General features: G+C 37.4%; 1 protein-coding gene across 1 annotated transcript in view; it reads left to right on the plus strand.

Moving 5' to 3' along the window:
- Positions 1-7,485, plus strand: part of LOC124719054 (guanine nucleotide-binding protein subunit alpha-11-like) — a 109,516-nt gene extending 102,031 nt beyond the window's left edge. The window contains exon 8 of the mRNA XM_047244724.1: positions 7,195-7,485. Within this exon, the coding sequence (XP_047100680.1) occupies positions 7,195-7,277 (83 nt within the window). The 3' untranslated portion in view covers positions 7,278-7,485. The remainder of the gene's footprint in view (positions 1-7,194) is intronic.
- Positions 7,486-13,412: the final 5,927 nt, after the last annotated feature.

A 13,412-nucleotide genomic window follows, 5' to 3' on the forward strand; every position in this document is an offset into this window, starting at 1 on the left:
TATATTCTCCTTCACTATTTACAACTGTCCGCCAATGCTGGGGTAACTTAGAACTAGCAACTATAGAAATCATACAGTTTTGAGGTGAAGAACTTGTTGAGTGCTGTTTGCAGCACATATCCATCCAGAAGTGTGTTTGATAGAGAGTGAAAATCTCAGGCCACAATATCAGGTGAATAAGGTGGGTGTGGAACGATTTCCCATACAGTGTTTTTGTCAGTCTAGCAGATGGCGGGAGGGCATTATTGTGCAGTAGCATTACCTCACACAGTCTTCCCAATCATTGTTCTTGGACTGCATCTACAAGACGTGTGAATTGTTGACAGTAAATGTCAGCAGTGATAGTCATAACTCTGGTAAGCAATTCATAGTATACCAAACCGTTGTTGTTCCGCTAGATGCATCTTTTGTGGATGTGCGCAGGTTTTCATACAAGGAGTTTCTGCTTTGTTTTGGCTCAGCCATTCCTTTATTTCCCTTATGTTAACATAAAGATGCTATTTCTCATCACCAATAATGACACAGGATAGGAATGGTTGGTGTTGTTCACGAGCCAGCAGAGATGCGCATATGGCCATCCACTGATTTTTGTGATTTTGGCTTACACCATGTGGTACTCACATACACAATTTCTGCACTTTTCTCTTTACATGCAAATGTCACACGATGGTGGAATGATCACAGTTCATCACATTGCCAGTTCTCGGGTACACTGATGTGGATCATTATGCATCAATACATTCAAACAATCTTCATCAAACCCAGCGTACAGTCACAATGTCAAAACAGCCCTCCTTAAAATAAGAAAACCATTTTCTTATCATGCTCTGTCCAATGGTATTATCCTCATACATGGTGCCTTAACTGCTGCCATCCCTCTATTGAACCCAAACAGAACAATATGTCAGAAATGTTCTGATTTCTCCACTTGGCACTTGGTTTTCTAGCATCCACAGCTCTACTCACTATTGCCAAAGGGCAAAATGTAAATTCAAATAGTAGCAGTGAACTGCAAATAAAAAATAGCAAATGATAATAAACTCATAGCAACCAGAATACCAACATGCAAAACAAAAACACTACAAACTTATGCACTAACCTGATATAAGCACAAAACATAGGTAAGAGTGCCAGCACTGCAGAAAGGAGTCAGTGTTGCTATTCCTTCAGTGTTCCTCTCTCCTCAATTGTCCTCATGGAGAGCAAGGCATGTCCCCCACCATTCCTGACAACACTCATGAAGTGTCAGTTTATTGAGGCCAAACAGTGAATCTGGCAAACCATAGGAAGTCAGACAGAAGGGTCTCCCACCAGGGCTGGTGCTGGGAAGGGGATGGGGTGGGGGGCAGTGGGGAGGTAAACAGAAAGACTGACCTACCAAACAAAGACGGAAATTAATTTATTTATTTAGCAGCTTATGATGTACATCTGTGGAGTAAGTCCAAGTACATATAACTGAAAGAAACACCATTCCCTTCAGTGGCACACTTGAATAGCCATAATCTGCACACATGTAATACTGATCCTCATACATAATAAATTACTGGTACTGCTGAGTGCACATTTCAATTTTATATTGTGTAAGTTGTAACACAGTCAAAGTTATGAGAGTATGTAGCTATTAAGATTCATAAATCTACTGCATGGTGTATGTGCTTTACAAATTTTTTGAAGAATCCCTTTCAAATGCCTTTTTTTTATTTATTTATTTATTTTATTTAAAAAATCACAAGGAACCACAAGGCGTACAACTTTGCTTCCACGGTAAAGCCGACAGGTGGTGACAACAGTAAGTAGCGGTTGAAAGAAACAGATCGCAGACATCAGGAAGTTAGCCTGGACCTCGGTCAACATAACCTCATTCAAACATTAGTCGATTTGTGTCTGCATCATTAAGTTGTTCTTCATTGAAAATGTCAATTTACGAGTCTAATTCTCGTCATTTACGGGAGTTGTTAGTGTTTTGTTTCAATATGAAGAAAACAGTGGCTGAGTCTCATCGAACGCTCTCAAGTACGTATTATAAGGACTCTATTAGTGAAATAACGTGTTGTGAGTGGTCTCAATGCTTCAAGAATTGTGATTTTAACGTCATAGACTGGCATAGTGCTGGAAGAGAGAATGTTTCCGAAGATGCAGAATTGGAGACATTGCTGAGTGAAGAGTAGCAGCAAACTCAAGAAGAATTGGCACGATTAGTGGAAGTGACACAGCAAGCCATTTCAAAACGTCTCAAGGCTATGGGCACCAATCAGGAAGAAAAACTTGGGTCCTGTGTGAGCTGACACCAGGGGACATTGAACGGCGTTTGTGTGTTTGCGAACAGTTGCTTCAGAGGCAAAAACGGAAGGGATTTCTGCATTGCATTGTGATCGGGGACGAAAAATGGGTTCATTACAATAACCGTAAATGCAAAAAACCATGCGGATATTCCGGCCATGCTTCCACGTTGACGGCCAAACCGAATATTCACCACTCCAAGATTATGCTCTACATTTGGTGGGACCAGCTCGGCGTCGTGTACTATGAGGTGTTAAAACCAAGTGAAACAATCACAGGTGCTCGTTATCGAACGCAAATAATGCGTTTGAGCAGAGCATTAAAAGACAAACGGCCGTAATACAGTGAGAGACACGATAAAGTGATTTTGCAGCATGGCAACGCTCGACCCCACGTTGAAAAAGAGGTCATAACATACTTGGAAACGTTAAAATGGGAAGTCCTGCCCCACGCGCCGTATTCTCCAGACATTGTTCCCTCTGACTATCACCTGTTTAGATCAATGACACATGGCCTGGCTGACCAACACTTCCGATCTCATGAAGAAATCACAAATTGGATCGATTCGTGGATCGCTGACCTCCCTTTCTCTCTTTGCTCCGTTTCTTTCACTGATATTTCCTCTTCTTTCTTCCTTCTTCGTACCACGGCTATATCCCAGAGTTTTCAATGCAGAAATGTGGTGAGAAGGGGGCCGTGTGTGTGGTGGTTCACGATATCGTAGTGCTGTGAGGGAGCGTCACTCGTGCCTCTGGGGTTTGAGAATACTGATGACTAAAGTACGAACATTTCTGAAAAGAAAAACACGCATGTGCTCTCTTTTCTTTTAAAATTATAAATAGTAGCGTAGCTAGTACTATCTATCGTTCTACTGAACTGAATGAGTGCGACACCATTGATGAAGTTTCAACCTCAAAAGAAGTTTATTAATACCAACTAGCTGAAATAAAAAAAGACTCGTCCAATCCATAAGTCTCTCACAGTTAGAGTAATTAGTTTCTGATGTGTGTGTAGCGGTCATTGGTATTTAGTAGTTCGTTTCAGTAATTCTATCACTGTCCGTTTATGAGTTGCTAAGCAACGTATCAACAAGCTGACTGTGGAATGATTTATACTTGTCGTATCCCGACAGTAAATCGCTTCTTGCATGCTTTAAGCATCAAGACGATTACTATGCCGCTCATATAACTCTTTGATAGTTATTATCAACCTAATGTCCGTAAATTTTGGTTAATGTTACTGAATCATACACGCAACGATAACGCCCGATATCCAGCCGCGTAACTTGAACTCCGTGTCGATATTTGAGAATTCGCGCGTGTTTTGTATGCACCAGAGTCGGGCTGCGGTTCCCTAGAATAATTTTTAAATCAACTCTGGGTTGTAAATTAACAATTCTATGCCCATTCGTGAAAGTTACAGCAGATCCGCTCTCGACGACTTCTTGATCGCGCACTCGAGTAACACGGAAGTTTTTGTTCTTACAAAGAGAAAACATATCGTGGATAATGCAACAAGGTTATTTGTTATGTCAAAACATATTTATTCTGTCTCATTAAAACTCATTACCTATTAAATGTTGTACATAATTAAATTCTTTACTTTGTAAGTAATCAATAAAATTTAGAAATAAGTGACATATATAAAAAAGATCTCAAATTGATATGACATCATGGGTCACTACTGGTTTCGACTCCCCGACACCCATATGATGCAAAGTAGATCCGACTATATAGGACATACTCATGTAATGTTACAACGGGATTCGTACACTGCCCAAAAGATTGGAGAAAGTAGTGGCCAGCGATGGAAAATATTTTGAATGATACATGTGTAATCAATGTGTTTCATTAAAGCCTCAAATGTTCGGGGAAAAAACAGCGGAAACAAAGTTGTACATCTTTTAGAATTTCTTGAACCTTATTCTAAAACCGTGTAGCCAGCTCCGATGTAAATAAACTACTATTACATTGAAACATTTAATATATTTTATTTTTATTATTATCAAAATCATACGCTCTGTTTTTTTTCTCACACACACTATCTTTCTTCTCCCTCTTCAGGATACTGCTTATAGCATTCTCTTGAACGCCTCATAAACCAGAATATTTGATAACGTGTCATTCCCTCTGTTATCTCACCTCACTTCCACTAGTATTGAGTGTATCAAAAAGGACATTACAACTCTGAAAACTTACATCAATGTGATTGATTTATTCATTTAACCTACAGACATGGTTTTTGTGTCATTTCTATAGCAAAATACCTTTTTTACCTTACACCTGAACAGGTTCAATGTGATTTCCATTGGTTACACGGCACACATTCCATCTGAATTCGATTTCTTTCCAAACTTGATGCAGCATGTCCGGTGTGACTAGTTCAGTTCAGAGACGGATTCTGCCTCTGAGCTCTGTTAGAGAAGCTGGTAAGGGGTGAACAAACATGATATCCTTGATGCCTCCCCAAAAGAAAACAAGTGTCAGTTCCGGTGAATTTAGGGGGCCACGAAATTGGCTCACCTCAGTCCGACCACTTACATGACAAGTGGACACTCACGATAACCTTCTTGTTGAACACCTCTGCCCGAAATAAACAACAAATAGACATTTAGGAAATCCTTGGTGTTTGAGAAGTATTATGGCAGTGCACCACCTTGCATAAACTGCATGCTGTGATCTTGTCATCATTGCAAATATGGGGGGTTAAAATGTTTACCAGCACATCTAAGTACATTATTCTGTTGATATTTTTCACCTGGAAAAAGAAAGGTTCATAAACTTTGCTCTTCCTCAGTTACAAAACACATTCAATTTTGGGCTTTCACATTCATGTTCCAGAGATTTTTATGGATTTTCACTGCCTCAAATCCTACAGTTGTGTTCCAAGGAAACCTTCATCTTCATCTGACAAATGTAACATTTCCGCACAATAGCCAGTGCCTTTTAGTTCTTGCGCCATTGTAAACGTGTGCTGATTGAGATGCAATAGTGTTCTTAACACACACCAAACAGTCACCTGTGGGACATCTAGCTCTTCAGATGCAGGCTGATTTTGTAGGGCTATTCACAAAGCTTCATCTCACTTGCTCTACATCTTCAGACGCTAGTGTATGACGTGAGGATCTGATGTGTCTTACAGAAATTCCAGTTTCAATAAAACAGTTACACCACCCATAAAGGTAATGAGCCTGCCTGGGACTGGTAAAAGCAGCCATCTTTGCTGCATCTGGAGCTAACACTTGTGGTGGCATGATTCTGCACTAGTGCACCATGTGAGTCAAAACTTGAACTATTTTCTTACAGAATGATGGCAAGATGTTGTAAAAATAAGTTGGTATGAATTTTCAAAGCTGTGAAGTTTTAGTTTTGACACACCTTGTACTTTTGCTTCTTTTCCCCCCACACTCCCCCACCATCTTTCTCTCTCACTCTTTCCTTCACATAATATTGTTACATTCCATCCTGGATTTTCCATTGTTTGATTTAATTTGTAATTATATCATACACAAAAAATTCTTTTTCATTTGTTACCAGACTGCATGTTGTCCGTATGTCAGCTATGACACTTTCTTCTCAGGAATGGATACATGTATCAAGTTGAAAATTATATCAGACACTACAATTTCTGGTCCCTTGGTGGTGTAAAACTGTTAGGCTTCTAAGTGAATGCAATCAAAAGATACAGCCATTTATGTCACATTTTGATACTTTTAAACTAACTCATTAAAACCTGTAGGGTACTTCCCATTGACCTATAATCATGAAATTTGGCAAGAAACAGGTTTTCACAGTACAAGTGAAGGAAAAAACAAAAAATTGTGAATTTGTGATTATAATACATGAAAAAATTTTTATTTTGTCACTTACTACTTGACTTCAAACTTAAAATTATAACATTCTCAAAAGTCTTTGCAATTTCTGATAGCTTGCCGGTATCAACATCAATAAAAGGCAAAACTGGTTGAGAGTCTTGATTTCCAGGATGGATGAATTGTCTGTATTGATAATTGAGTTTGTATGAACCGTCAGACCATGAGACTTACTTGCACATGACAATTTTCCATTATAAGTATAGCACTCCATCTCTATTACATATGCACTGCATGTCTTCACGCTGTCCATCATTACTAGTGCTTCTTCCTATCAAACAATGTCTCTGTTCCTCAGCAATTGTCAAGCAGTGAATGTCAGTATAGATATGGATTATTTGTGGTCTTACAGCTTCTTAACAAACATTGTGATGTAGCTAATAGAACTTTCCAGTCCCTCAATCTAAATATTGGGATAATTTGTAGAAAGAGTAGATAATGAGGTATGTGTTTAATTTTTCTTTGGATTGGTGTGAATTACCAATTTCTTGCTGTATGTTAGACAGGAGTTTGTTGAATGCCTTTCCACTACAGCACATAACTCCACTCTGGACCATGAGCAAGGAATCAAAGCCTGTGTGAAAATTATTTTTGTGCTTTGTTTTGTGACTCTGTATACCACAGTTCAGTTGAAATTGATTTTTGTTATTAACATCTAGAAAGGTCACTGTTGCTTGTTTGAAGTTGCACAATATGAATCTTTGTGAGATTAAGAGTCAAATGGTGAGCTATGAACTACTTGTTGGTCTGTTCAGTTGTCATGTGAGCTGTGTCTGCTAGGGCCATGGTCGCCTGCACGGCTTAACATTTTGAATTTGCCTGTAGTTGTCTGTTGAGACCACATGCAGTTTCTGCATGTCATTCCTATAAAAAAAATTCGAGATTAATTATTGACTAAACCACCAGCCATTCAAAAAAATTAAATAGTAATGTTCAACTCCAAATTATGTGCACTTTCGCTTCACATTAACCAGTCAACCTCTATACAAATAACTGAATTTATGTTATCAGTTTGTGTTATTTTCACTTTTCTCATTTTTCAGATACAAAAAATATTGAGGCAGTATTCTCGACTGTCCGAGATTTCATCATAAAGAAGATGTTGGAACAGTGCCATGTCTTCTAACAATATTGACAATTGCAATGTAGTGTTCTGTTGGCTTCCTGGCAAGAGCTGTAAATAGCAACAACTTGTTCTCAAAACGTTTCTGAAATTATAAATCCATATTATATGGTATTTTTATTAATTAGGAAAATCTAGGAGCAAATTTATTGTGTGTCCTTGTAAGAACTGTAAATATTAAGGAAGATAATCAGTTTTACGGATTACTGTGATAAAGAAAAAATATATGCTGACTGTTAAATAAAATGCTTTCAGAATTACAAACTTAAGTATCTTTTTATTTTAATTATTCATATACTGTGTGCTCACGTAATGGTTATGAGATCAAAAAGGACAATCATTCTACGAAAGCAGGTAAGTTGAACACTCAACATATTCTAACCTACCTTCCTGACCGCACTGCTTACTGGCACCCTGGACCTCAGGCATTACTGTTTTTCTGTATGTTTCTGTCTTTCTCTCCTCCCCCAGTCTCAAGGATATACCACCAGCTTTGACTTCTCTGTTGTTGATTCGTTTTTTTTGTTCAAGTTTCCATTGCTTCTTTGCAGCTGAATGCTGCCTCCTCTTTTGTGCTTCTCTCTGTCTGATCAGTGTTTTATCTGTCCCTATTCCATGTACTGTGTTCTCCGACACTTAAAAATTTCAACTGCTTGACACATTGACTGATTCTGCATGCGTGGCAATACTTAAAACAACTGCTTCACTTCTTCCTGCAGCTAATTAATTTCTGGCCTGTTTTAAATGTTAAGGTGACATTAGTGACGCTCTCAGGCATCCTTTCAGAAAGAATCACTTAAAGTTGCAATATTTTCACCAAGTACTTGATCAACGCCCTCAAATAATGATGTAGAATGTCAGCAGACCTTGCTATTGGCTGTCACTGGAGGACCCCAACAGCAAATTAAACCTCAAACTAATTGTATATAAGACATTGACAGCAGTAAAAAGCTAAAAAATTTGACATTTTTTGAAGGGATAATTGATGGATCTGTTAACAACATTCTTGAAAATTAGTTAGAGAAATATGAAGTAGTTGCTTTTGTAGAATCTAAGTAAGTCACTTTCTTTCAGGGAATTTTCAGTGGGCCTCACAAATTAAAATATTTATTTTGGCTATGCTCAAATTTATAAATGACACAGTTTCACTGACTCATCATTTGTAACTAAGCCAACTGTATCACTTAACTCAAGAAATAATTGTTTTTATTTGGGGATTAAACTATCATGCTGAATCTAAAATTATTGAATGCAGAATGGTTCAAAACATTTTCAAACTGTAATGAGCATAAACAACACAATGCTTATAAATATTAATACAGTTGTTCCAAGTATTCAGTATTCAGTTTATTCACCATTGACCACTTACAGCGGAATAGGTCTGAACATTAAATATACAATTAACGATAATTTTACAGTAAAGTTTTTACAATTTAATTCCTTTTCTTTTAGGAATATTCTTATATACTAATGTCAATGATTATTTCAAAATATTCTGTTATCTTATAAAATGGGTGTTTGAGTAACCAGTCATAAATCTTACATTTGAAAATATTACTGGTCAGTGACCGAGCAGATGCTGGAAGTTTATTGAAAAGTTTTAAACTCATTATTTTGTGTGAGTTTGCAGTCTTTGTAAGTCTGTGGCTTGGTATGACGAAGTCCAGTCTGCCTCTGGTATTGTGAGGATGTATGTTCTCTCTGGTCTCGAACTCATTTAAGTTGCTTTTGACATAAAGCAGTGCTGTGTAGATGTATAGATTCACAACAGTTAATATTATGTGCTTGATAAAGAGGGGGCAGCAGTTTTCCTTGGGCCTAACTTTGCTCATTAATCTGATTACTTTTTTTTTAATTTTCAGAATTTCACAGACAAAGCAAGAGTGTCCCCATAACAATATGCCGTAGGAAATGTGAGATTGAAAGAGGCGAAAATATACCATCTTTAGATAATCATCAGTGACTACATCTGTCAGTCTCCAGATGAGATAACACACTCTTGCTATTCTCTTGCAGATATGGCTAATGTGTTCCTCCCAGTTTAATTTTGAATCAATGTGGAATCCTAACAATTTTATTGATTTGCTTTCAACAGCTGTAGTTAAACCCAGAATTAGTTCTTGTGTTTTATCAGGATTACATAGGAGATCATTAGAAGAAAACCAATTCATAACTAGTTCTAGTTTTTCCTGTGTTTCCTGATGCAGTTCTGTTGTGTCATGGTGTGTCTTGAGCAATGTTGTATCATCTGCGTAACACACAATTGAATTTGCTCCTACATGGTAAGGTAAGTCATTAATTGCAATGATGAACAGAAAAGGACCTAGGACCGAGCCCTGAGGCACTCCAGTCCGAACTTCCTTCAGCGAGGAGCATCTATTTTTAATTGATACAAACTGTCTCCTATTACTTAAGTATGATTTGATTACATCTAAAGATGGTTTGTTGTATGCCATAAAATTCCAGTTTTGCAAGTAGGGTGTTAGATGGTATGCAGTCGAAGGTTTTGCTAAGATCACAAAGTACGACTGATACTAGATCCTTATTTTCGAATGCAGTTAACTCCTGGTTAACAACTTCAGTGACAGCAGTAGTGGTATTTTTACCATGTTGATATGCAAACTGTCTGTTGGAGAGGAGATCATGTTTATCAAAATATTTATTTAGTTGACTGTACATTACATATTCAAAAACTTTAGAGAAAATTGGGACAATAGAAACTGGGCGATAGTTTTGGCGCAGATACTTATCTCCCTTTTTAAAGACTGGTATCACTTTAGCAGTTTTGAGTGCATCTGGGAAAACTCCAGATTCTAAACACATATTAAAAATTAAAGAAAGAGGTTGACAGATAAGGTGTATTATTTTTTTCATTACATAGTTAGAAAACCAATAACAGTCCATACATTTGGAGTTGGTGAACCTTGCCACAGCTTTTACAATATCCTCTAGTGTGACAACATTCCAGTGGAAAATATACCTCCTATGGGGCACAGCACCAAGATGATCCAGTGCACAAGTGCCATTTTGCTGGATTTTGTTTTTCAGCTCGGTCACTGAGGTTAGGAAGTAATTATTTACTTCTTCTGGGACCAGATTGCATCTTGTGTATGGGTTTGTGAATTATATTGGTTGATGATATCCCATGCTGCTTTACATTTGTTGGGAGCACTTTCAATGTAATGTTCACATGCCTGTCTTTTGGCCAAGGACAGTTTGTCTTTGTAGATTTTTTTACATTTTAGATAAGCTCTATAAGAAGTATTATCTAGCTCAGGTCCTTGTCTACAAGAATTTTTATATATTCTGTACAGTCTGAGCATCTCCTCCCTAATGAGAGCTAGCTCATCTGTATACCATTTTAGCCGTTTGTTTTTCTGTTTATGCTTGGGGCCTACTTTTGATTAATGGTGAGCAGGAGTACCATAACTCTGTGAGTATTTCCAGGAAGTTGTTAAACACCATTTTACCAGCACTCTTCTCAGGTTGTGTGTTGTATACAAAGTCCCATTTAACATCAGATATTCTGTCTATAAATAAATTAATATATTCATCTTTCTGCCCTCTTACCCATGTGGCATTAGACTTGATTCTGACTGATTTGTCTGATTTAGACAACTGATCACAGCAGAATGTTGAAATCAATGGGTTCATGATCAGCTAGGGTTCCGCTGGCAAGTCTGATAGCAGCTGGCAGCCAAGGATAGCAGGTGGTTTTCCACTGGTTTCTGTATTTCCCAGTGTATAACTCGGATGCAGTTTGCCATTACTTTTACCTTACTGCCTGAGGTTGAGGGCTTTATATTTTAAATTATATGGTCTTTCATATACTGAAGAAACATTACGGGGAATGCTGAACACCTGAAAATCCGTGATGCTGCAAAAACTTGAGATATCACATTGTTGTTATTGTGGTCTTCAGTTCTATAACTGGTGTGCTGTGGGTCTCCACAACAGTCTAGTCTGTGCACAACTTTTCTACTCTGTATAACTATTGCAAAACCCACATCCATTAGAACCTGAATTACTGTACAATTTCTACCTCAGAAACTTTCTTCCATTACCAAAATGATGATTTCTCAACATCTCAGGATGTGTCCTGTTGACTGGTTGCTTCTTTTAGTTTTGTTGTGCCACAGATTTCTTTTTTCCCCAATTCATTTCATCACCTGCTCATTAGTTACTCAGTCTACCCATCTAATCTTCAGCATTCTTCTATAGATGTATATTTTAGAAGCTTTTATTCTCTTCTTGTCCAAACTGTTTATTACACAATATGTATTCACACCTGCAAATATGGACAACCGTCAGCTGTATAATGGAATGATGACAATGAAAATTTGTGCCATACTGGGACTCACACCCAAATTTCCCAAATATCACCTTTCCATTAGGCTATCTGGGCACACCCTACAGCCAGACCCAAATTTCCATATGTCATCAACCACCTTTCTACACCCTGCACTCGTACACCCATTATGCATTTTACCGTACGGGGAGACATATTAATTGAAAGTCGCTCACTCAGTTTTGGCAGATAAATACGATATTGCAATGCTCGTGTTGTTCAGGTAATGTTGCACTGTACTTGTGAACAAAATAGGCACTGTGCAATATTGTAAACTGTCTACTGCCCATGTGTCACTTCTCTATAAGGCTGCACCCCAGACTAATACCTTCAGGAAAGACTTCCCAAGACTTCAGTTTATACAGTGCTAACAACTTTCCCTTTTTGAGAAATGCTTTTCTTGCTATTGCCAGTCTGCAATTCATATCCTCTCTACCAGGTTATAGAACTAGTTCACCAAGCACAGGCTGACCCACGGGCAGGTGCAGATTTGGTAAGCGACCCGTCAGGCACTCCTACTGTACTACGTGACTACAGAATGTGCTCTTGACAATTGGCATCATAGAACTTTTTAATGCTTCACACTTTGCAGTGAACGTAGCGCTGTAGCAATGACATCTCGAAATAACCTGTTGCCATTTCCCCTTCCTTAGGAAGAAAAATTTTCATTTGTTGACAAAGATGGATTGCCTCCACAGACAGTTGTACCATCCACGAGATAAATTTTAGCTACAGTGCGACGAGAGGAAATTATGCCTCCAACAGTTATAAACATTATCTATTCGACATATAAAAAAAAGTGAAAACAATGATAAATATTAATTATTTATATAATATTTTATGATGTAATTGGACATATCGATGTGTATCATACAAAGACAATGATAATTGTAAATTCCTTTTATGATCTGTGTTTTTCTTCCTTTGTTTTTACCTTTTGTTGGTTGGCTTTTGTAGGTTCAGGATGCAAGATGCATATCAAACTGAAGTCTGTTAAGAAATTGTAATTATTTGTTAATTATTACTTGAGAATAGAGTTCATTATTATTATAAATATGAGTGAATAATTATTTGTAACTTTAATTCCTCTCTCAGTAAGCATTATCTGTGTTAATTATTTCTCCACTGCAAGGAGCGCAGCCATTGATGATAGCGATTTGTATCGCGTTTTTTGTCTGTGTTTTCCTTAGAAAAAAATCAAATGATTGCTTGATGGAGTCTAAATAGTGCACAAAACGAAAGTAAAGTTTAATAAGCATTTCAAATACTTATCCTATTTGCTCTCACAATAGAAAGTCTCTATCAATTGCCTGCCACCATCTTAACAATTATCTCAGCAGCAAATTCAAATTACGCAACTCTGCAGACATAAATGCCGAAGGTAATACAAATGTGTAAAAATAAATGTGCACCAGTGGTCCTGAACTTATTTTAATGAAAATAATTTGAATCAGATTAGTTCTTTAAAATCGTTACAACAAACTTTTCTAGCTGATGTATGGAGCTGAAATTAATTAAGAACGAGTTGCAAAGAATATTGTTTCAGGTAACATACATCAGTGTTGTGCGTGGCTGATATTCAGTGGTTTTAATGATCATTTTGCTGAAGATAACTGTTTCCATCATAATCAATAGTTGTATAGAATCTGTTGTATGAACTGTGATTTAGTGACACTTACACAACTTACAGACAACACTTTAACACGACGTTAACTTGGAGTTCTTTAGCAACTTGACCAAATCTTTAGCCGGGAGAAAAATTATATAGTAATTACTCAATGTAATAAAAT

The sequence above is a fragment of the Schistocerca piceifrons genome, chromosome 10 (assembly GCF_021461385.2).
Source record: "Schistocerca piceifrons isolate TAMUIC-IGC-003096 chromosome 10, iqSchPice1.1, whole genome shotgun sequence".
Lineage (NCBI taxonomy): Eukaryota > Metazoa > Arthropoda > Insecta > Orthoptera > Acrididae > Schistocerca > Schistocerca piceifrons.